The sequence below is a fragment of the Thamnophis elegans genome, chromosome 10 (assembly GCF_009769535.1).
Source record: "Thamnophis elegans isolate rThaEle1 chromosome 10, rThaEle1.pri, whole genome shotgun sequence".
In the NCBI taxonomy this organism is placed as follows: domain Eukaryota; kingdom Metazoa; phylum Chordata; class Lepidosauria; order Squamata; family Colubridae; genus Thamnophis; species Thamnophis elegans.
In genome coordinates this window covers 65,644,708-65,668,725 of record NC_045550.1, presented here as the reverse complement: position 1 = coordinate 65,668,725, position 24,018 = coordinate 65,644,708, and the positions used below count along the sequence as shown (strand labels likewise).

The following is a 24,018-nucleotide window of genomic DNA, read 5'->3' as shown; positions in this document are numbered from 1 at the left end:
ACATGATTCCTGTAAAATCGTATTCCCTTAAAAGTAGTATTGTGAAAATTCAGACTTCTTCCCCCTTCCACTTCCTTGAAATAAATACGCAATATTTAATACTTGGAAATTGTGTGTGTGTATGTGTGTATGTTCCGGCATAAGTTTGGAACTCCTCGAGCAATTTCAAGTAAACTTTGTACACAGATGACTTACTCCCTGGAAACAAATACTGTGGGGGTAAGACACCCCTAACACCCTCTCAGGGTGTGTGTTCTGTTAAGATACAGCCTGTTGTGTCTTAAAATGGCTTCTACTGTGCAGCCCAGGGGAGTTACCATGGTAACGGCTTCACAGTACTCCACAAGGAGGCTCCCTCTGGTAAGGGGGAAAATCCAACATTAGAAATTACGTTTGGTCCATAGATTTTCTCCCTATAAATAAATACCCGGACGATGCCAGTTATCAGCTAGTAAACAATTGAAATAATTGATTGAAAATTAATGTGTGTTGACTCCAAGCTTGATATTTAAATCAGGGCCCCCCCAACCATTACCACTTTAAGAGTTCAACTTCTGGGAGTTGAAGTGCATAAGTCTTAAAGTGGCCAAAGTTGGAGACCTCTGATTTAAAGCACAGGTAGTCCTCGATTTGCGACCGGTTGCTTAGCAGACATTTGAAGTTACAACGGCCCTCCCCAGAAGGACTTGCAGCCCAGTTCCGAAGTGCCAACAGCTCGCCCCAAAGTCACGTCATCTCATGATTCTTCAACCAGCCCACAGTTCCAACTGTGTGTGGCATCCGGCGGGCAGCTTTTACGATGTTTGCCGAAATCCAAAATTTGCATCTGGTTTTCAGCAAAAAAACACCCCATAGTGAACAATTGGTTTCCCTTAACGACCCCCGCATTTGCTTAACAACGGCGGCAGTCGCTTTATAACTGTGGTGCTGTTTAGTGACCATCGCAAAAAGGCTGTGGAATTGGGTTGGTCGTGTGGGTGGCCCACTTCAAAACCGTCACGACTGTTCTGACTGAGGCTTCCCAAGATCATGAAGCCGACTCCTCATTCAGATAAAACCCCTTTTATTTAGTTTAAAGGGAATTCCTCTCCAGCAAAGTCCCAGCCAACAGTCTTTCATGAGATTTCACAACTACAGGCCTTTATCAGGCTTGGAGAGCTGCCAGGCCGATATCTTCCAAACACCATGCTGTAGCAGCAAGTACTTGGTAAGAAGTCAGGAACAGATCTTCACCCTAATGAATTGAACTAATTGTCTCCTGCAAACTCCACTCCCCTTTCGCTCCTCTTTTATTTCCTCTGGGAGGGGCCATTCACTGTCTACTTGTGCCTTTACTCCCAAGTCAGTCCTTGTTCCTTAGCTGTTCCCTTCTCCTGGCAGCTCTGCGCATGCGCATACTGGGATCAGGCTCCAGCTGTTCGTCTGCCTCACTGATGTCCGACTCTGAAGGCGGCTGATAACTGTCAGACGGCCCTGGCCCCCTCTCTGCCTCCGACACAGAGCCCTCATCAGAGCCTTCCCCAGAGACCAGGACTGGCCCATGTTCCTTCCCCAACCTCCTCACTGTCCGAATCTGCCACCAATTCCGCTGGCTCCTGGCCGGCCACAATAGCGACTTACGATAGTAATGGACAGACTGTCATAAGTCAAGGACTGTTTATAAAGCAGTAGCCCCCAACCGATTTTTAAATCAGGGACCAGTTTTACGGAAAACAATTTCCCCATGGAGCGGGTAGATGGGAGGGAGGGATAGTTTCTCGTGCTACCTTGATCCTGCACGTGCGCAAATGAAGCTTCGCTTGCTTGCGCGACCCAGTTCCTAACAGGCCGACAGACTGGGACCGGCTGTCAGGCCTGGAGGCCAACTTTTTCTTTGGATCTTCGGGCTGCCACACTTAGTGCAGTGGTAAACTGGGAGGGAGAGGGAGGTTACATGGAATTGCAAGGACATCTAGCCATAACAGCATTCTTTTCTCTGGGAGTCAAGGTCATCCTGCCCTGCACCTGGAATGGCGTGACTGGGAGGCATCTCCAGTTGGGGACGGTGCCTGATTGGACCATGTGATGGACATGTGGGTGCAGGGGAAGGGACTTTCACTTTCTTTTGGGTGGGGAAATCCCGGAAGGTTTCAGATTCAAGGTTTTCCCAGACGGACCCGGACACGGGGTCCACGGATCGGGGCTTGTGGACCTCTGCTATAAAGGAAACCACTCCTCCAGTTTATTTGTCCTTGGGCACCGTCCTTCGTTATGCGGATTGGGCTTCCCGAGCAGCTCGGTTGTGTCTCCGATTTCCTAGGAAGGATTCTTTTTCTTTTTTTAAAAATTTTATCAATTTCATATATACATTCACAATTATATGATCTCATAACTGTTATTAATAATATGCATTTATAACAATTTTTCCCTATTGTTGACAATATACTTGAAGATTGCTTTTTTAACATCCCATAGATCCATCTTATCTTACAACGGTCCTACTTCTTCTTCCCTCCCTCCCTCTTTCCTTCCCTCGTTTCTTCTCTCCTACTCCCCTTCCTTCCCTCCCTCCTTCCCCTTCCCTCCTTCTCTCCTTCCTTCCTTCCTTCCCTCCTTTCTTTTCTCCTTCTCTCCTTCCTTTCCCCCTTCCTTTCCTCCTTCCTTCCCCCCTTCCTTCTCTCCTACATTCCCTCCTTCCTAGAAAGGATTCTGATCCCGTTGTTTGGTTTCCTGAGATTCTTGCCTCTAATGGATCTCTAAGCTTTTTTAAAAGAGAGAGAGAGAGAGAGAGGAGAGAGAGAGAGAGAGAGAGGGAGGGAGGGAGAGAGAGAGAGAAACCAAAATCAAACAGGACTTTCACTGGTTTGGGAACTCCCACCAGCCTGAGCACAGCGCCACGATCCACGATTTGACCTAGAGTGGTTTATCTTTTTAATCTGATTATTTTGCTCTAGGCTTTTAGCTCGGACCTTCCTTAATCTGATCAAGGGAGAGAGAGAGGCTTCGTCCTCTGAGCACTCTGGGATTAATGCGGACTAATTCCCTGATCCTGTTAGGCGGCCCCGTCTGTCTGATCTGTGATTAAGGGGAGATGCATCCTTGGTTAGAAAGTGGCAGGAAGGCTCTCCAGGTGAAGCTGAGAGAGGTGAGGAGGCCTCAGGTCTCCCAATTACGCATCACGGTGGAAGTTTGAGATTTTGAAAGTTCGCCTGCTCGGAGCAAGGAACGAAAACGACCTTGCCCAGGCATTGCAGGTGGTCCTCGACTTACAACAGTTCGTTTAGTGACAGCTACGTTACAAGGGCACTGAAAAAAAGTGACTTGCGTCCGTTTTTCACACGACAGTTTCAGCATCTCCATGGTCGTGTGATCAAAATTCAGAAGCTTGGCAACTGATGAGCCACGGTGGCGCAGTGGTTAGAGTGCAGTACTGCAGGTTGCTTCTGCTGATCACCAGCTACCTGCAATTTGGCAGTTCGAATCTCACCAGGCTCAAGGTTAACTCGGCCTTCTGTCCTTCTGAGGTAGGCAAAATGAGGACCCAGATTGTTGGGGTCAAGAGGCTGACTCTGTAAACCGCTTAGAGAGGGCTGTAAAGTATTGTGAAGTGGTATATAAGTGCTATTGCTACTCCCCTTCCCTCCCTCCCTCCCTCCCTCCCTCCCTTCCTTCTGGTTGACTCAGCCTTCCATCCTTTCAAGGTGGGTAAAATGAGGACCCAGATTGTTGGGGGGCAAATATGCTGACTCTGTAAACCGCTTAGAGAGGGCTGGAAACCACTGGAAAGCGATATATAAATGCTAGTGCTCTTCCTTCCTTCTTTCCTTCCTTCCTTCCTCCCTCCCTGCCTGCCTGCCTGCCTGCCTGCCTCCTTCCCTTCTTCCTCCCTCCCTCCCTCCCTGCCTGCCTGCCTGCCTTCCTGCCTCCTTCCCTTCTTCCTCCCTCCCTCCCTCCCTGCCTGCCTGCCTGCCTTCCTGCCTCCTTCCCTTCTTCCTCCCTCCCTCCCTCCCTGCCTGCCTGCCTGCCTTCCTGCCGCCTTCCTGCCTCCTTCCCTTCTTCCTGCCTGCCTGCCTGCCTTGCTTCCTTCTTTGTGGCTTCCTTCCTTCCTTCTTCCTCCCTCTCTCCCTCCTTCCTAGCAAATTCTGCCCACAGTCTAGAGTTCGAATGTCACCAGGCTCAAGGTTGACTCAGCCTTCCATCCTTCTGAGGTAGGCAAAATGAGGACCCAGATTGTTGGGGTCAAGAGGCTGACTCTGTAAACCGCTTAGAGAGGGCTGCAAAGCACTGTAAAGCAGTATATAAGTCTAAGTGCTATTGCTATTCATATGTATGATGGTTGCAGCGTCCCGGGGTCATGAGGTCTCCTTTTGCCACCTCCTGACAAGCAAAGACAGTGGGGAAGCCAGATTCATTTAACAACCGTGTTACTAACTTAACAACTGCAGTGATTCACTTAACAACTGTGGCAAGAAAGGTGGTAAAACTGAACAACTGCCCAGCTTAGCAACAAAAATTTTGGCCTCACTTATGGTCGTAAGTCAAGGACTAACTATATCAGGGATGGATAACCTTTGTGTCGCATGCCAAAAGCACCCGCAATGAACGTGCAACCCCCCAGCCCCCCCTTGCATGTCCCTTTTGGGCCTTGTAGGCCTCCTTGCAGCCTTCTGGGAGCAAAAATGGGTCGCGAGGGTGGGTTCTTTCCCCCCCCCTCACGCATGTGCCCCTCAAGCATGCGCCCCGTCCCCTGTGCATGCACGGGAGGTGTGCGTGCATACGCAGTGGAGCTGAGCTGGGGCGATGGCTGTTGTGCCCGTAGAGAGGGCTCTGTGTGCCAGCTGCTTGCCCTCACAGACCTATATACATAACATGCCCCCATTTGAATATCAGTTGAATATCCACTTTTTGGGGCCCGATCCAGGGACAAGCTTTGGAAATGGTCCTATTTGGTGGGGGCCGTATCAGACAATATTGCTTGCCCAAGGACAGTTTTATGTTTCTTTTGCTCTTGCATCAAATGGGTAGCTTAAAAGCCATCATATCCTCAAGCGTTGGTTTTATGTTTGTGTGTGTGTGTGTGTGTGTGTGTGTGTGTGTGTGTGTGTGTTGCAATTTTGCTGATAAATATTTGGGCATACCAGGGGTTGTGACACAATATATATACACGTACACACACACACACAGACACACACACACAGACACACACACACACACACACACACACACACACACACACACACACGGAGAGGTTGTCAGTGATGGCTCAGAGTTTTTTCACCCCCCTTGCTGATGGCATTATAATTAAGATATTTTTATCCCTGCCTCCACATACACTCACATATGCTGGCAGCCTTTCCATCTTCAACCTGGGCTGCTTTTGGAAGCGAAGCAAGATCAGCTCTGGTTTGCTCTCAGATGGCAGAATTTTAAAAAACAAAATACGGTGGTTCATTAAACCATTTTTTTTTTTAACTTTAGCAAGTATAGATAAGAGCCAGTTTGGGCTATTCCCATGATGGCGAACCTGTGGCACACATACCAGAGGTGGCATGCAGAACCCTCTCTCTGGGCACGTTGCCAGCTGCTCTTCCGGGTTCCGGCACACGCATGCACACTGGTCAGCTGGTTTTCGCACACGCAAGAACACCGGAAACCGGAAGACCAAGTGTCTGGTGCATGCATGCGCACCGGGAAGCTGCTCTTCCTGTTTCCTGTGCGCATGCGCGAAGACCAACTGTCTAGCGTGCATTTGCGTGCTAGAAGACAGAAAAGCAGCTGGCTGGCATGCACGTGCACACCGGGTAGCTACTCTTCCGGTTTCCAGCACTCCCACATGTGCGAAGACCAGCTGGCCAGCCTGCACGCGTGCATGTTCCCGCACACGCATTCTGGTGCAGAAAAGGTTTGCTAACATTGGGCTATTGCTTAGATGAGCAACTCTGGCCCCTTTACAACTTGCAGACTTCAATTCCCAGAATTCCTGCCTGGGGAATTCTGGGAGTTGAAGTCCGCAAGTCCTGGTTGCCACCCCCAGTCTAGTGAGTTAAGGCACTGGACTAGAAATCAAAAGACCATCAATTTGAGTCCCGCCTTAGTCATGAAAGCCAGCTGGTTGATGGGACCAGTCACTTTCAGTCCATCCCACCTTACAGGGGGGGTCGTCGTTGTGGGAGAAATAGGAGGAGAATGGCAGGTTGGATGCGCTGGCCGCCTTGAGTTATGTGTAAACAATAATAAGAGGTGGGATATAAATAAAGAATAAAATAAGTAAAAATAAATTACAAGATCGGGGGACCTCAACCTCCAGAATTCTGGGAAGTAAAATCCATATATCTTCCAGATTGCAATGATTGAGAATTACTAGACTGGAGCCCCGGACTTATAACCATTTGTTTAGTGACCGTTCAAAGTTACAGCGACACTGAAAAAGTTCCACGCTTAGGACCGTTGCAGCATCCCAAGGGTCACATGTTCCAAATTCAGAGCCTTGGCAACTGACTCATGATTATGATGATTGCAGTGTCCTGAGGTCACTGCGATCCCCTTCTGGCCAGCAGCGTCAATGGGGAAGCCAGATTCAGAGCATAGAACATAGGACAACGGAATTGGGAGTGGCCTTGGAGGTCTTCTAGTCCAACCCCCTGCTCAAGCAGGAGACCCTATACAATTTCAGAGAAATGGCTGTCCAGTCTCTTCTTAAAAGCCTCCAGTGATGGAGCATCCACAACTTCTGAAGGCAACTTCTGTTCCACTGGTTAATTGTCCTCACTGTTAGGAAGTTTCTTCTTAGTTCTAGGTTCTTCTAGTTCTTAGTTCTAGGTTCTTCTAGTTCTTAGTTCTAGGTTCTTCTAGTTCTTAGTTCTAGGTTCTTCTAGTTCTTAGTTCTAGGTTAAATTAACTGTGTTACTAACTTAACAACTGCTGTGGTTCACTTAACAACTGGGACAAGAGAGGTCATAAAACGGGGCAAAACTCACTTAACAACTGTCTCGCTTAGCAACAGAAATGTTAGGCACAATTGTAGTTATAAGTCAGAGAGTACCTAATTTTTTTAATGTACCAAAACATGAGAAAAACAGCAAACATGAACCGAGGAAAGTCTTTGGATGTGTCCACTGAGAATCAGATCTGAATGGACGAGACATTTCCTAATGAATCTGCTGTGGTCCCACCAGCACCCGGCAGAGCTGGCAGCAGATTTGGACAGTGGGGAGGTTGGGGAGGAACCTGGGCCAGTCCTGGAGTCTGGGGAAGGCTCTGACAAGGGGTCTGGGTCGGAGGCAGAGAGGGGGTCAGGGCCGTCTGACAGTTATCAGCTGCCTTCAGAGTCAGACGTCAGTGAGGCAGACGAATAGCTGGAGCCTGTTCCCAGCGTGCGCATGGGCAGAGTTGCCAGGCGAAGGGAACAGTAAGAACGGGTCGACTTGGGAGTAAAGCCACAGCTGGACGATGAATGGCCCCTCCCAGAGGAAATAAAGGAGCCAAAGGGGAGTGGAGTTTGCAGGAGAGAATTAGTTTGCTTCATTGGTTCATGACTCTCCGAGACTCCTTGCCAAGTTTTGCAGATATTGGCAGCTCTCCAAGACACATAAGGTCTGTGACTGTAAATCCTCCCTTGAAAGACTTTGTTGGGTGTGAATGAGCAGAATTCACTGTCAATTAATAAAAGGGGGTTTTGTCGGGACAAGGAGTTTGTTTTATGCTCTTGGGAAGCCTTGGTCAGAACAGAATCCTGGTGTGTGTGTGTGTGTGTGTGTGTGTGTGTGTGTGTGTGTGTGTGTGTGTGAAACGTGGACTGAGCATGGAAGGTAAACCCTGGTTTGCAAAGCAGAAGAGAAGCGTTCTGACCGTTTCTGGTCTTGGAGAAATGATGGAATTTGTAGCAGGGATTATGCTAAAAGCTGCAGCTTTCTGCTATTTTCATAGGCCGATGGCTCCTGGCCAGTTCCTGCTTTGCACAGTGCATTAAGCCTCTTTTTTTTAAATCTCTCCTTGGTTTGGGGGGAGTGGATTCCCCGGTTGGATGTGTCCTTTGGTGGCCACACCAAAGAGCCAGCTGCTCTCGCCGTTCAGGAGCACCAGAAAGTTACAAAGCAAAAAGCAAGAGCATTCAGCACCACATCCGTATACACCACGGTTCTTCTGCATATTGTTTTGGGGGTTGCATCAGTGGTGGGATTCAAATAATTTAACAACCGGTTCTCTGCCCTAATGACCAGCAGGGTAGGTGGGGCTTGGTGGTCATGGGACTGGGTAGGCATAGCCAACTCAACATCATTCATGTTGATGGGTGTTTCACCTTAGCGGTTACAATGTCATAAGGGTTAACCGGAGAGGCAGTTTCTGTAAGCAGGGCAATCAAGATCAGGCTAGAAACAACACCAGAATGTTTCCTTTCTGCCTTCCTTACAGGATTAGCCCTGTAAAGTGGAAAAAAACAAAATGAGGTTTCTTCCAACAACCGGTTCTCCCAACTGCTTAGAAAGTTACCAACCGGTTCTCCCAAATAGGTGCAAACCGGCTGAATCCCACCACTGGGTTGCATATCATCCTCCAGGAGGTGAGCGGGAGGGGGGGGGAATCCCTTAGCTCTGTGATGGCAAACCTATGGTGTGTGTGCCAGAGGTAGCACGCAGAGCCTTCTCTGTGGGCATGTGTGCCATCGCCAGCTGCTCTTCTGCTTTCTTTGAGTTTCCAGCGCTCTGGGGCTCACGAAGACCAGCTGGCCAGCACCCATGCGTTCTCCGGAGCACTGGAAACCTGAAGAAATCTGAAGAGAAGCTGGCAACAGTGCGCATGCTTACAGAGAGGTCTCGGTGTGCCACCTCTGGCACACGTCCCCTAGATTCGCCACTGGCCAGCTGGTCTTTGGGTTTCCGGCACTCTGGTGCATGCGTTCCGGTTTGGGTACTGAGTGCCCAAAAGGTTCACCATCACTGCCTTAGGTCAAGAATCCAAGGATCAAGTTGATCCAGGTATCTTTTCTTTAAATGCCAGGGCTCTGTCTGTGCCTCTCTCTCTCTCCCTCCGAGAAGGTGCCAGACGTATGAATTTCCAAGCTCTCTGCAAAAGTAATTAAAGTGCTTATTGCAACCCACGCATTAACCGCTGTTTCCTCCCTAATTAGGTTAATTGTGATCTGCAGCACCCACTCTGCCCCGTTTTTCCCTCTCTTTCCCACCCTTGGCTGTCCTGCCACTCGCGTTTCTTTGGATAAAACCTTCGCAAGGAAATGTTTAAAAGAGTACAAATTTAAACGGGGCACATCTGGAATTGGGCAAGCAAGCAGGGTGGTGGATTCTGCCCTCAGAAGCAGAAATGCCTCTCGCTCTGAGCCTGGTTTAACCAGGAGGAAGAGAGAGAGGGAGAGAGAGAGAGAGAGAGAGAGAGAGAGAGATTCTCAGGAAAGGCCCTCTGCATTTGATGCATGCACTCTGCACATGCTCAGAGGCGTTCAGAGTTCCAGGAGGAAAAAAAACACCATCCTAGTTCAGAGTTTTGACTGTTCGTTGTTTTTAATAACAGAATAACAAGAGTTGGAAGGGACCACAGGAGGTCTTCTAGTCCAACCCCCTGCTCAGGCAGGAAACACCATCTCAGACAAATGGTTGCCCATTCTCTTCTTAGAAACTCCCAGTGTTGGAAGTCTGTAGAGATTCTCGGTTATTCCAGGTCATGGTTATCCCAGAGTTGCTTTTTTCACGAAGCAGCTGGACTTTCTTGTTTTTTTTCCTTTTCTTTTGAAGACATTTTGCTTCTCATCCTTCAGCTCCGACAGGATTCCATTCCCCACTGCCCTGTCAGAGCTAAAGAAGCTTCTTGGATGAGAAGTGAAACGTCTTCAAAGAAAATACACCATCAGAGCTAGATATAGTCAGAAAAGTGTTGGCCTGTGCGGATGCAGATAGGCTCACTCTTGAACTTAAAAATAAAGAGGAATCAGAATATTTTGAAGTCTGGAACAGATTTTATGACTGGTATAAGACAAGGGGACAAGACTGGAATTGGTATTGGTATTGGTATTTTATTATTTGTATGCCGCCCTTCTCCGGGAGGACTCAGGGCGGCGAACAATTCAAAGGGGGAAAAAAGGGGGAACATAAAAGACACAATACAAATAATAAAAGTAGGCAACAGTCGCACAACCATACATGTCAAGAGGGGAGGGAACTCATCACCCCCAGGCCTGCCGACAAAGCCAGGTTTTGACGGCTTTTCGGAAGTCCTGGAGAGAGGTGAGGGTCCGAATCCCTGCGGGGAGCTCGTTCCAGAGGGCCGGAGCTGCCACAGAGAAGGCCCTCACCCGGGAATAAACTGTATATACTGTGGTTGGACAGAAGGATTGATAATGTATTAAGTAGGCTAATTGTAAATAGTTGTGACTAGCTGTATATAATGTGAATGTATAGTCACTCCAACTTCGCGGTACTGCATTGTTTTAAATGTAAAAATAATAAAAATATATGGAAAAAGGAAAGAAAAAAAAGAAAAAAAACAAGTCCAGTTGCCTCCTGAAAAAAAGCACATCTGGGACTCCCACTGTCGGTGCATTCACAGTATTAACACCCTTGGCAGTTGAATTTTTGAAATTCAAATTCTTGAACAGTTCGACGTTACCGAAGACAAGAATGCCATCTAAAATACAAATATTTCAGGGTGAGCTGAGACTTTCAGTCTCTTATGTACAAAAGCTTTTTATTTGGTTGGGGTTTTTTTTTTAAACCCAGGAGCTGTGTTTTAATAGCATTTCTTGTAGGGAGGCTAATGAGATCATTGGACTGGCATGAAACAAATACCTGAGTTTTTAACATATCTTTTGGTCTGCCTGTCTAAAAATATTATGCAATTGACAAAATCTTCAAGCCTAATTTCCCTCCATCCCCCCCCCCCAAAAAAAAAATTAGAAAAGAGAAAACCTCAAACAATCTAAAAATACAAACAAGGGAAGAACGAGGGGAAAAAATTGCGGGAGGAGAAATCTACATTATATTTTGTAACTTACTAATAGTTTCTGCTTTACTAATAATACATTACTATAATATGTACAAAATATTACCATAAAATATAGCCAGATCTCTGCCAGAATAACGCATACTGCTGCATCCTTTGAAAATATCAGTAGAAAACATTGTCTTTTTTTTCCAAAACATAGATTCCCAGATTTCTGGCAACCGTTCCTTGACATCTGGAATAGTATTACTTGTTCTAATTTTTCAGTGTGATTCTTTTGCAATCCCATATGCTTGATCCACTCACCATATTATAAAAAAAAGATGTTGAGACTCAGGAAAAAGTGCAGAGAAGAGCAACAAAGATAATTAAAGGGCTGGAGGCTAAAAAAGCCGAGGTGGCGCAGTGGTTAAATGCAGCACTGCAGGCTACTTCAGCTGACTGCAGTTCAGCAGTTCAACCGCTGTTCAAATCTCACCGGTTCAGGGTTGACTCAGCCTTCCATCCTTCCGAGGTGGGTGAAATGAGGACACAGACTGTGGGGGCGATATGCTGACTCTGTAAACCACTTAGAGAGGGCTGAAAGCCCTATGAAGCGGTATATAAGTCTAACTGCTATTGCTAAAGTATATGAAGGAAGGTTGCAGGAACTGGGTATGTCTAGTTTAATGAAAAGAAGGACTAGGGGAGACATGATAGCAATATTCCAATACTTGAGGGGTTGCCACAAAGAAGAGGGAGTCAAGCTATTCTCCATAGCACCAGAAGGCAAATGAAGCAATGGGCGGAAATTAACCAAGAGAACCATCCTAGAACTAAGGAGAAATTTCCTAACAGTGAGAACTATTCATCAGTGGAACAACTTGCCTCCAGAAGTTGTAGGTGCTCCAACACTGCAAGTTTTTAAGAAGATGTTGGACAACCATTTGTCTGAAATGGCATTCTCCTCCTTGAGAAGGGGGTTGGACTAGAAGATCTCCAAGGTCCCTTCCGACTCTGTTATTCTTTTAAATATCTGACTTTATAGATAAGAGTGGCTGACGCTCCCAGCTTGCTGACCGATTGCCCGCTGGGAAATCCTTGAGAATAACCAACTCACTAATGTGTCTTCTGCAGGTTGTGGGAACAGTGCCCTGAGTTACGACCTTTTCCAGCTTGGATACACAGACATCACCAACATAGATTATTCCGCTGTGTGCATTTCAAGGATGCAAGACCGTTACGCGCATTGTTCCGGCTTGCATTGGGCGGTAATGGATGCCCGGTTCTTGACCTTCACGGACGGAAGCTTTGACGTGGTCTTGGAGAAAGGCTTTCTAGATTCCATCATGGTGGAAGAAAAAGACCTCTGGAATGTCTCCCAAGAAGCCAAGATACTTGTGGACCAAGTATTAATTGAGGTTAGTGCTATGGATCCTTGGTAGATGAAATGCTACCCACATGGTATTCAAGGTTTTTGTTTTTTTTTTAATACAAATTATACATATTATAGGAACGAAAAGTTGTCCGGGTCTTTTACCTCCTCTCATTTACATAGTCCTTTTTGCGTCACAGTTTCGTTTTCACTTTCTGCCAAATTCTTCTCTTCCATTATTTTTCATCTTTATGATTATTTTGTCTTAATGCAGGAGCCATATCTTCAATTGCCCCTTCAAAGTTACCTTTCTTATTTTCCCCATTGGTATATTTGGCTATAAACAGCATACATTCTCTAATTCAATTTAAGCCTAGAGAACATTTCTTTCAATTTTTTTCTACAATTAACACTATCATTTCTTTATTTCTTAATTAGTTACACCACAATGACAATCTTACTACTATTCTCTTTAGTCTACTGATTGTAATTCTTTTTCCCTTTCTTCATCTCTTTTAACCGCTTTCTCTTGGGCTCCCAAAAGTCCCAGTTTTAATTCTTTTCCTTCTTTCCCCTAATTTCTTTTTCTTTCTCCTAAACCACCACATGGTGGTTTTCATGATCATTTTTTCTTGATCATTTTCAGCGGTATTTTTCAAACTTTTAAGAGGTGTGGACTTCGATTCCCAGAATTCCCCAGCCAGCCTTTCCATTGGAATTTTCCATTGATAAGCGATAAAGTTTTAGGTGAATTTTGCCACCGTTTTATGATCTTTCTTACTGCTTTTTTGTTAAGTGAATCACTGCAGTTGTTAAGTTAGTAACACGGTTGTTAAGTGAATCTGGCTTCCCCATTGACTTGGCTTGCCAAAAAGTCACCAAAGGGGATCACGTCACACACACACACACGAGATCCTGCAAACCGTCATAAATACGAACCGATTGCCAAGCATCCAAATTTTGATCACATGACCATGGGAATGCTGCAGCGGTCATAAGTATGAAAAATGGTCTCTTCACGGGAAACAGAAGGAGCCCCCAACTGGGCGTTCCCTGGGCAACGAAGATGTCACCAACAGATCATTTCATCACAGAAGCACTGACATGCAAGTAGTATAAGTCGTTTTTTCCAATGCTGTTGTAACTTCAGATGGTCACTAAACAAATGATTGTATGTCGAGGGCTACTTGAATTTGGGATTAGGAAGTATTTAGAATAACAAGAGTTGGAAGGGACCTTGTAGGTCATCCAGTCCAACCCCCCATCCAAGCAATCTCTTCTTGAAAGCCTCCAGTGATGAAGCTCCCACAACTTCCAAAGGCAACTTCTCTTCCATGGGTGGATTGTTCTCACTGTCAGAAAGTTCCTTCTTATTTCCAGGTTGAATCTCTCCTTGGTCAGTTTCCATCCATTATTCCTTGTCTGGCCTTTGGGTGCCTTGGAAAATAGGTAGACCCCCCCCTCCTCTCTGTGGGAGCCCCTCAAATATTGGAAGACTGCTATCATGTCTCCCCTGGTCCTTCTCTTCACTAGACTAGCCATGTCCAGTTCCTGCAACCATTAATCATATGTTTTAGCCTCCAGTCCCCTGATCATCCTGGTTGCTCTTCTCTGCACTTTTTCTAGAGTCTCAACATCTTCTTTATAGTGTGGTGACCAAAACTGGATGCAGTATTCTAAGTGTGATCTTACTAAGGTTTTATAGAGCGGTATTACTACCTCACGTGAATAAGATAGGCTAGGCTAGGATAGGATAGGATTAGAATTAGAATAGAATAGAGTAGAATAGAATAGAATAACAGAGTTGGAAGGGACCTTGGAGGTCTTCTAGTCCAACCCACTGTTTAGGCAGTAGACCCTATACTATTTCAAACAAATGGTTATCCAACATCTTCTTAAAAACTTCCAGTGTTGGAGTGTTCACAACTTCTAGAGGCAAGTAGTTCCACTGATTAACTGTTCTAACTGTCAGGAAATTTCTCCTGTGTTCTAGGTTGCTTCTCTCCTTGATTAGTTTCCACCCATTGCTTCTTGTCCTGCCCTCAGGTGCTTTGGAGTATAGGCTGACCCCCTTTCTCTTCATGGCAGCCCCTGTTCATGAAACTTAGGATTGCATTGGCTTTTTTGTTTGAGCCCAACAGGGAACATGGAAGCCCCCCTGCCCAGAGCCCAGCTTCTTCCTCTTGGCACAACACTGGGAAGCGACAACGAGATCCGAGCTGCCCTGTTGCTGGAGATCGCCTGGGCCATTCCTGGCTTGGCATCATTTTGGCAGCGGGAAAAGTTTGGCCGACCGATTCCGGTGCCCTTCCAGAAGTTGAGCTCGGAAGCTCTTTATACCAGGGCACCTGTTGAGCAAGTTTCCCCGACAGAAAAATGGGGACCGGATCCATCATCCCAAGCCAATAAAAATGTCATAAAATAAATAAAATACACTTTACAGGGCTGGCAAGGAAGCCCAGCGGGTTTGATGCACCTGCGGGACCGTCCTCGTTTCGAAGAGATTCCCTCCATGCCAAAAAAGCATGCCCGCTTCCTCTCGTCACCCCCCCTTTCTCCCCCCCCCCCCCGGCCTTGCACCGCCATCAAAACAAAGCACAGCTGCCCGCTGTTGCCACGGCAACGCTTCTCTGTCACAAATAGCAGCTTGCAGATGGCGGGCCTTTCACTCCAATCAGGCCTCTTTAAGGTTTCCTGGCGAAGGGTGCAGCCCCAGGGAAGCGCCTGGCAGCCCCCCCAGACAAGGGATTCAGAGCAGGAAGGACCCAGCTATGGATCTGCCCCCCAAAAAGTGCCCTCCCAAGCCTTTTTTTTTTTGAAGGGGGTGCAATTTGTCCTTCCCCCCCCCGCCATTTTCTCCCAGTTGTCCAACTTCGTTTATACTTATCCCTGTTATCATGTACGCGTTTGACAAGCCAAATAAATAAATAAAAATGTTCCCCACTTTTTTCTCCCCCCCCCCTTTTCCCAATTTACATCTCATTAGCTGGAGGTTTCCTGGCTTTTCCTGGGGGAAATTTAAAAAAAATCCACTAGGCCGGCTCTCCCTGTTTCCATGGCAACCCCCATCCCTGACTGGCGGTATTGACTAGGTGAGGGGGGGAGGGAGGGACAAGGCAGGTTTTCTTGGGGATGTTAATTGAGCTGCGGCAACCATATTGAATTTGCGGCGGTGGGGGGGGAGAGGGAGAGGCAGCGGAGTGTGCATGCCTGTGTATGTGCAGGCACACGCATGCACGCGTTTACCGTCCACATGCCCCAGGAAGGGAGAAAGATGCATGTTTATTTTCTTTTGGTCATCATTCCGCCCTCCCCAGTTCCTTCTCCCCCCCCCCCCCATTGCTGCAAAACTCTCCAAAGTTTTGTTTGGAAAAAACGTCACATCTGGGTTCAGTTCCAAGTGGGGGGAAAGACACTGGAAACATGGAGGCTGCTTGGAAAGATGGTTTTTAATGGTGGACAGGACCACATGCTTTGAAGATGTTGTGTGGAGGGGGGGGAAGAGCGACAGATGCGGAGAGTGGCCTGGTTTTATGCCCTCTCTGGGCCCCACCCCACAGCTTCCCATTCCTGTGCAAGAAATGCACTCTGATTGGTGGTCAGACTCCCAGAGGGCGGGAGGGGGGGGTTGTTAGCTAACTTTATAGGCTGGCTGTCTTTTGAGTCCCAAGCTTGGTTGAGCCTTGCTGGGTGATGATGTAATCAAAGGGCTTTGGGGATTCCTATTATGGCTCTGCCTAAAGGAGGTAGATCTTTGTTATGTAGAATAGACTGACCCAGGCCTTAATGGCCCATTGACAACGTTGTGGGGTGGGTGGGTAAGTTTCTGCCTCCCTTTTAGGGAAAATATGCTCTTTTAATATTTCCTAAAATATCTCATTTTCCTAGGAAAGGAGTGGATGCTAACTTCCTACTCAAATAAAAACAAAAATCCAGAAAATCCAGTTGCCTTGAAAAAGCACTTGTGAGACAACCATGATCTGGATGAGTGAGAATCTCCTTAAACATCTGGGCAAGCTTGGGAAAGAGACCATTTTGCTACCACCTCCACCCCATATCCTGGGTCCCCTCAAATTCCCCTCCTCCCTAGCCAGTCCCTTGGTGGAGTTCAGAGAAGATCAAGAAAGATGATTCTTGGCTAAAATACATGAAAAATGATTGCAGGAATTGGGTATGTGTAGTTTAATGAAAGGGACGTGGTGGCTCCATGGCCAAGATGCTGAGCTTGTCGATCAGAAAGGTTGGCAGTTCGAATCCCTAGCGCTGCGTAACGGAGTGAGCTCCCGTTACTTGTCCCAGCTTCTGCTAATTTAGCAGTTCGAAAGCATGTAAAAAAATGCAAGTAGAAAAATAGGAACCACCTTTGGTGGGAAGCAAACAGCGTTCCGTGCGCCTTCGGCGTTGAGTCATGCCAGCCACTTGACCACGGAGATGTCTTCGGATAGGGCTGGCTCTTTGGCTTTGAAACAGAGATGAGCACCGCCCCCTAGTGTCGGGAACGACTAGCACATATGTGCGAGGAGAATCTTTAACTTAATGAAAAGGAGACCTAGGGGTGATATGATAGTAGTTTTCCAATAAAGAGTGGGTAAATCTATTTTCCAAAGCACCTGAGGGCAAGAAGCAACGGATGGAAATTAATCAAGGAGAGAACCAACCTAGAACTAAGGAGAAGTTTCTTGACAGTGAGAACAATTAATCATTGGAACTTGTCTCCAGAAGTTGTAAATGCTCCAACAGTGGAAGTTTTTAAGAAGAGAATGGATAACCATTTGTCTGAAACAGCATAGGGTCTCCTGCTTGAGCAGGGGGTTGGACTAGAAGACCTCCAAGGTCCCTTCCAACTATGTTATTCTCCTCTGTTATTCTGTGCATCATCCCACCAAGCCCAAAGAAAGTCTGGAATCATATAGGATCTCTTCCCTTGGGCAGGGGGTTGGACTAGAAGACCTCCAAGGTCCCTTCCAACTCTGCTATTGTATTTAGGGTACAAACTCTACGGCAATGATTTCCAGGTAGCCAACAATCAAACAAAATTCCTCAGCAAATATTTGAAAAGTAGGATAACCACAGAAGACCTCCAGTAATGGAAAGGATTAGGACAATTTAACCACCCCTAATTTTTAGCTCCCCCTCCCCATATAGGATCTCTTCCCTTGGGCATGGGGTTGGACTAGAAGACCTCCAAGGTCTCTTCCAACCCTTTTTATGCTGCTTGTTTCTTCTTTTCCTCATTAATGGGGCTGTCACATTTTCCCCAGAGGCAGCTACCAGTGGCTTCCCTCCTAGTTTCTAGGAAGGTCATTAAAACCTGGTAATTCCATTGTGCCTCCGAGGCTGGAATGTGGTGATCTTCACTGGGCTTTTATTATTGTAATGATTGTTCCCCCGTCCTCTGTGCTGCTTGGGTAATGCCATCGATTTCTTTCCTTTTCATGGTATAGTTTTTAAGCACAGTTCACTGCAAGGTTGGAATGGATGCTGTTCAGTGTCCATGAGCGGAGCAGCCTATCACCTCACTCCAATGCAATAGATAAAATTCAAATGGCCTTGGGGAGAAGAGATTTCCTAGGTAAAGCTTAGCCTCTGTGCTTTGCCACAATTTTCTTAAACCTGTTCTTAAACTAGGCTTCCCCGAAAAGCAGGCGGCAGAGTCCCGACAAAACCCCTTTTATTAAACAAATGTGAATTCCTCTCCTTCACATTCGGCAAGGCCTGGCAAACAGACTTTCAAAGGAGTAATTATGACTACAGACCTTATCTATCTTGGAAAGCGGCCATGTAAATATTTCCCAAATGAGGAAAGACTGGGCATAGAGTCTCTGGGATTCACGGACAGATTTTCATACTCCTATCTAATCGAATGACGGAATGAACGAATTGTGTCCTGCAAAAGCCCACTCCCCTTTTGCTCCTCTTTCATTTCCTATGGGAGGGGCCAATCACCTTTCACCGGTGGCTTTACTCCCAAGTCGACCCTGATTTCTGAGTTGCTCTTTTCTTCTGGCAGCTCAGTGCATGCGCACACCGGGAACAGGCTCCAGCTGTTCCTCTGCCTCACTGCTGTCTAGTTCCGTAGGCTCCTGATCACTGTCAGATGTCCTCGGCCCTGTCCCTGCTTCCGACAGCCCTCATCCGAGCCTTCCCAAGCCTCCAGGACTGGCCGATGCTCCTCCCCAACCTCCTCACTGTCCAACTCTGCTTCCGGCTCCGCTGGCGGGCCACAACAAACCGCCTGTTTTCAATAAGCCTTTGACCATGCTGGCTAAGATGCACACACAATCTGCAGATAATCCTTGATTTAGGACTGTAACGATAGACCTCAACTTACAACAGTTCGTTTATTGAAAACACTGAAAAAGATGGGCTAACGACCATTTTTCACACCTGTGGCCATTGAAGAATCCTGATTGACATTCGGATGCTTGTCAACGAGCTCCTATTTATGACAGTTACAGTGTCCCGGGGTCACGTGATCCGCTTTTGTGACCTTCTGACAAGCAGAGTCAATGGAGAAGCCAGATTCACAACCATGTTACTAATTTAACAATTGCAGTGATTCACTTAATAAATGTACCAAGAAAAGTCATAAAAATGGAGTAAAACTCCCTTAACATATTTCTTACTTCTTCTTCTTGTGCCATATCTGTCATCGGACGTCGGCGATCATGTTGGCAATCCTATTTTTGCCAACAGCCACACGAAAAAGTGCTGTTGAATTTTGTCCAAACCAGTCCCTTAGATTTTGAAGCCATGATGTTCTTCTTCTGCCTGGACCTCATTTGCCTTCAATCTTTCCTTGGAGGATGAAGTGAAGGATACTGTATTTTTCTGGGTGTCGCATTACATGTCCAAAATATTTCTTACTTAGCAACATAAATTCTGGCCTCAATTGTGGTCGTATGTCGAAGGTTAACAGGCTCCTGGTGATTGGCCCAAAGTCACCCAACTGACTTTTATGCCTACGGCGGGACTAGAACTCACAGCCTCCTGGTGATTGGCCCAAAATCACCCAGCCAGTTTTCATGCCTAAGGTGGGACTAGAACTCCCAGTCTCCTGGTGATTGGCCCAAAGTCACCCAACTGACTTTTATGCCTACGGCAGGACTAGAACCCACAGCCTCCTGGTGATTGGCCCAAAATCACCCAGCCAGTTTTCATGCCTAAGGTGGGACTAGAACTCCCAGTCTCCTGGTGATTGGCCCAAAGTCACCCAACTGACTAGTCCTGCTTTATGCCTAAAGCAGGACTAGAACTCATAGCCTCCTGGTGATTGGCCCAGAGTCACCCAGCCAGTTTTCATGCCTAAGGTGGGACTAGAACTTCCAGTCTCCTGGTGATTGGCCCAAAGTCACCCAGTCGGCTTTCATGCCTAAGGCAGGACTAGAACTCACAGCCTCCTGGTGATTGGCCCAAAGTCACCCAGCCAGTTTTCATGCCTAAGGTGGGACTAGAACTCCCAGTCTCCTGGTGATTGGCTCAAAGTCATCCAACTGACTTTTATGCCTAAGGCAGGACTAGAACTCGCCATTCCCTCGTTTTTAGCTCAGCACCTTAATCCCTACACCAAACCGACTCTCCAATATTGTTTGTCATTTAATTAAAAATAAAATTAAAAAGATCATATTGCTTATGTATGAGTCCAGTTCAGGTCTGCTGCCGCTGAGTCCCTTGTGTAAAACCACAGAGCCACCGTCTTTCAGGGGAGGAGGGGAAGTGATAATGACATTTAGACTAGGAAAAGGGGTAACTGGGTCAAACCAAGAACTGCTGCGCTAATCCATCATATTAAATGTGGGACAAAATGTATTTTCTACACCGGATGCTATGGAACTCTAGGAAAATGGTCCCCAAGTACATCTAGTGTTTATTAACACTTACCTGACTAAAAACTCCTTTTCTTTCAAAATATAACAATTGCATTTTGCTATCTGGATTACCGTATTTTTCAGAGTATAAGACCCACCGGAGTATAAGATGCACCAAGATTTTGAATAAGCAAATTAAAAAACAGTTTTTGCACTCTGCAGACCTGCCCAAAAGGGCCCATTTTCATGAAATGGGTATGAATAACCTTTAGGAGACTTGTAGGGTGCTCCTGGGGCTGGGAGGGGCAAAAACGAGTGAAAAACGGCCTGTTTTCACAAAATAATGACCCGTTTTTTGTCAAAAAAAAGGGATGCATAGCCTTTAGGAGGCTTATAGAGCCCATTTTTTTGCTCATTTCTGCCCTCTCCAGTCCCCAGGAGCACTCTGGTAGCCTCCTAAAGGCTATGCACAGCCATTTTGGTGAAGGGGCAGGGTTTGGGGAGGCAAAAAATGCTATATTCAGTGTATAAGACGCACCCAGATTTTCACCCTCTTTTTTGAGGGAAAAAGGTGCGTCTTATACTCCGAAAAATACGGTATTTAGGGGTTTTTCCCCTCAGAGGTGGGTTGCTTCCGGTTCACACTGGTTCAAGTGAACCGATAGTGGAAATTGGGACTGGGTCGCCAAACCGGTAGGGATGGCAGGCTGGCCACACCCCTGAACCGGTTCCCCGGTCGCCATTGCCGACTTGTTTTTTACTAATTTTTTCATGTCCTGCGCATGTGTAGCTCTGTACCACAGCATTAAACTTCCTGGTAAGCCCTTAAGTATTTAACATCAGGCCTGTATCCCTAACCTGGACACCTGAAGTGATACCGCAGTTAACTGTTTTCGGCTTTTTTTTAACCAGGGTTATAAAAACAAACCCGAAAGAAGGGAAACGATCGACTGCTTTCTTCTAATAGAGCAACAGAAGGCAGCGCTAAGCCCAGGATCTTCCATTAGTACATCTGCAGCAGTCTAAAACCTTGCACAGCGTAATATGGGATGACAAGCTCTGAGTCTCAAAAATTGCCATCAAAATATCTCGAACATATGGGAGTAAAGAAGAAAAACGTAGGTGGGTGTTAAAAGAGTGTCAGAAAAGAAAAGAAAAACCAAGAGTGAAGTAAAGGACAAGGATTTGGACAATCTTAAAAAGGAGATGAGTTTTCACGGGGAAAGCACAGGTAATCTTCAGTTTACAACCCATTGTTTAGTCACCATTCAAAGTTTTAAAAAGTGACTTTCCGGCCGTTCTTCACACAATTCCCACACAATTCATGGGATGAAAATTCAGCCACTTGGCAATCGGTTCGTATTTGTGACACCTGCAGTGTCCCTTGGGGGGGGGGGGTCACGTGATCGCCTTTGGTGATCTGACAAGCAAAGACAATGGGAAAACCAGATTCCTTTAACAACTAATGTGACCAACTTTACAACTGCAGCAATTCACTTAACGATGGTGACAAGAAAGGTTGTAAACTGGAGCCAAAACTCCCCAATTGTCTCTCTCGGCCACTGTTGTGGCCCGCCAGTGGCCAACAGAGCTGGTGGCAGACTCAGACAGTGAGGAGGTTGGGGAGGAACCTGGGCCAGTCCTGGAGTCTGGGGAAGGGTCTGAGGAGGGCTCTGTGTCGGGAGGCAGAGAGGGGGCCAGGGCCATATGCCAGTTTTCAGCTGCCTTCGGAGTCAGACATCAGCTGGAGCCTGTTCCCAGTGTGCGCATGCGCAGAGCTGCCAGGAGAAGAGTTCAGCTAAAGAACAAGGGTCAACTCAAAAGTAAAGCCACAGGTGGACGGTGAATGGCCCCTCCCATAGGGAATAAAGAAGAGCAAAAGGGGAGTGGAGTTTGCAGGAGACAATGAGTTCAATTGAATAGGGTGAAGATCTCTTCCTGACTTCTTGCCAAGTAATTGCTGCTACAGAGTGGCGTTTGGAAGATATCGGCCTGGCAGCTCTCCAAGCCTGATAAAAGCCTGCAGTTGTGAAATCTCTTGAAAGACTGTTGGCCGGGACTTTGCTGGAGAGGAATTCCCTTTAACCTAAATAAAAGGGGTTTTATCGGGACGAAGAGTCGGCTTCATCTTGGGAAGCCTCGGTCAGAACAGCCATCCGTTGTTAAACGAACCCATTGTTTCCTGGTTTTGCCAAAAACCATAAGTAGAATGAGGCCATGTGACTATGGGATGCTGCATATGACTATAAATGCAGGACGGTTGCCGAGTAGTGGGGTACCCAGTAATTGGAACCTCAGAACTGGATCATAAGTACCCTCCCCCATTGTAACTTTGAACAGCGACCGGTCGTAAGTCAAGGACTGTCTGTCTGTGGCACAGAAACCGACTTGGGCCTACTGACACGTTTTACACCCACAGCTCCATTTTTAATCCTTCAGTGGGAGTATCCAAACAGGAGGATTGTGGCTTCGATTCGTCCCCTCCATTTAAGTCAACAGATGGTGTTCGGCACGGAAAACGGGATCTTCAGCTCATTTTTAGACATGTTGCTATTCTCATGGAAAAAGCCAGAAAACTGTGTTTTATTTTTATTTATTTATTTTGCTTCCACTTTACAGTGAATAGTTTATTAGCGGGATGCATGAAAAAAAGAGAGCGCTTTTCTTTCAGTCTCTTCACATTTCTGGTCCTCAAATCAAACCTTTCAGCTTTTTAATAATATAGTGTTTTTTTAGATGTGCTGAGCTAATTGCTCTTATCGACCCCCAAATTCTTGATGTTGGAAGCTTTCGGAAATGTGCTTTTTACCCACCTGGATCTCGGTTCTCGCGTCTGATTTCCGTGATCCAGTGCAAAGGATAAACCTGGCCAGAAAATCTTAGAAGACCAGAAGTGAGGAATTCGTTAATTGAGTTTTGCCCTTCCTTTCCAACTTCCTGAAACGTGGAAGCAATTTTTTTGATTTTATTTATTTATTCATCCATCCATCACTTTCCTCTACTGCCCATCTCATCTGAGTGACTCTAGGCAGCTTAGAATAAAAACATAGAATAGAGTAAAATAGAATAAAAACATTTAAAAAGTGGTATAAAAACATAACCCCCCCAAAAAAGTTAAAACACTATTTTTTTTTAGCTTTGTTTTAGAACAAAGCTAAAATTAGAATACAGGTAATCTTGCTGTATCTGCTGCTAAGCAAGATGGTTATTAGCTGATTTTTGCCCCATTTTATGACATTGCTTGCCACATTTGTTAAATGAATCATTAATTCAACCCCCACCATCAGTTTTGCAATGTGAGGATGCAAGAAAAATAGGCTGCGCTCACACAAATGCGTTCAAGTGAGATTGTGTGGTTGGTGATACAAGTGTGTCATTCAGATTCAACACTCCCACCATCACATGTTTTAGGGCAGGGGTGTCAAACTCAAGGCCCACGGGCCAGATCCAGCCCACGGGGTGCTTAGATCTGGCCGGCGGGACCTCTGCTTGCAAAAATGGTGCTCGGGAGGGCCGTGCATGGCTCTGCGGAGCTCCATTTTCGGCTACGACAGCCTCCCGCAACCCTCTGCCAGTGAAAATGGAGCTCAGGAGAGCCATACATGGCTGTCGGTTGCTACATTTTTGCTGGCAGAGTACTTGGCTCACCACAGGCGCCCCAACATGAATGACATTGAGCTGGCCATGCCCACTCTGGCCACCCCCGCCACGCCCTCTGAGGTCAAACACAACCCTGATGCGGCCCTTTATGAAATCGAGTTTGACACCCCTGTTTTAGGGGAGCATTCTTTAGCTGCCGCATAACATCTGTTAAATTCTTCCTTTTCTTAGTTGTTTCTGGGCGATGTTTCATTACTCAACTAACCTCATCAGTGCCAGTGAGCGTGGTATTTGCTCCCTGTTTACATACAGTAACTTTCCACGCCA

The 24,018-nt window shown here is 46.5% G+C and overlaps 1 protein-coding gene across 1 annotated transcript in view; it reads left to right on the top strand.

Annotated features, from left to right (window-relative positions):
• EEF1AKMT4 (EEF1A lysine methyltransferase 4) overlaps nucleotides 1-24,018 on the top strand; it is a 43,911-nt gene that overhangs the window by 8,820 nt on the left and 11,073 nt on the right. Inside the window, exon 2 of the mRNA XM_032224812.1 lies at nucleotides 12,046-12,329. Coding sequence (XP_032080703.1) covers nucleotides 12,046-12,329 — 284 coding nt within the window. The remainder of the gene's footprint in view (nucleotides 1-12,045; nucleotides 12,330-24,018) is intronic.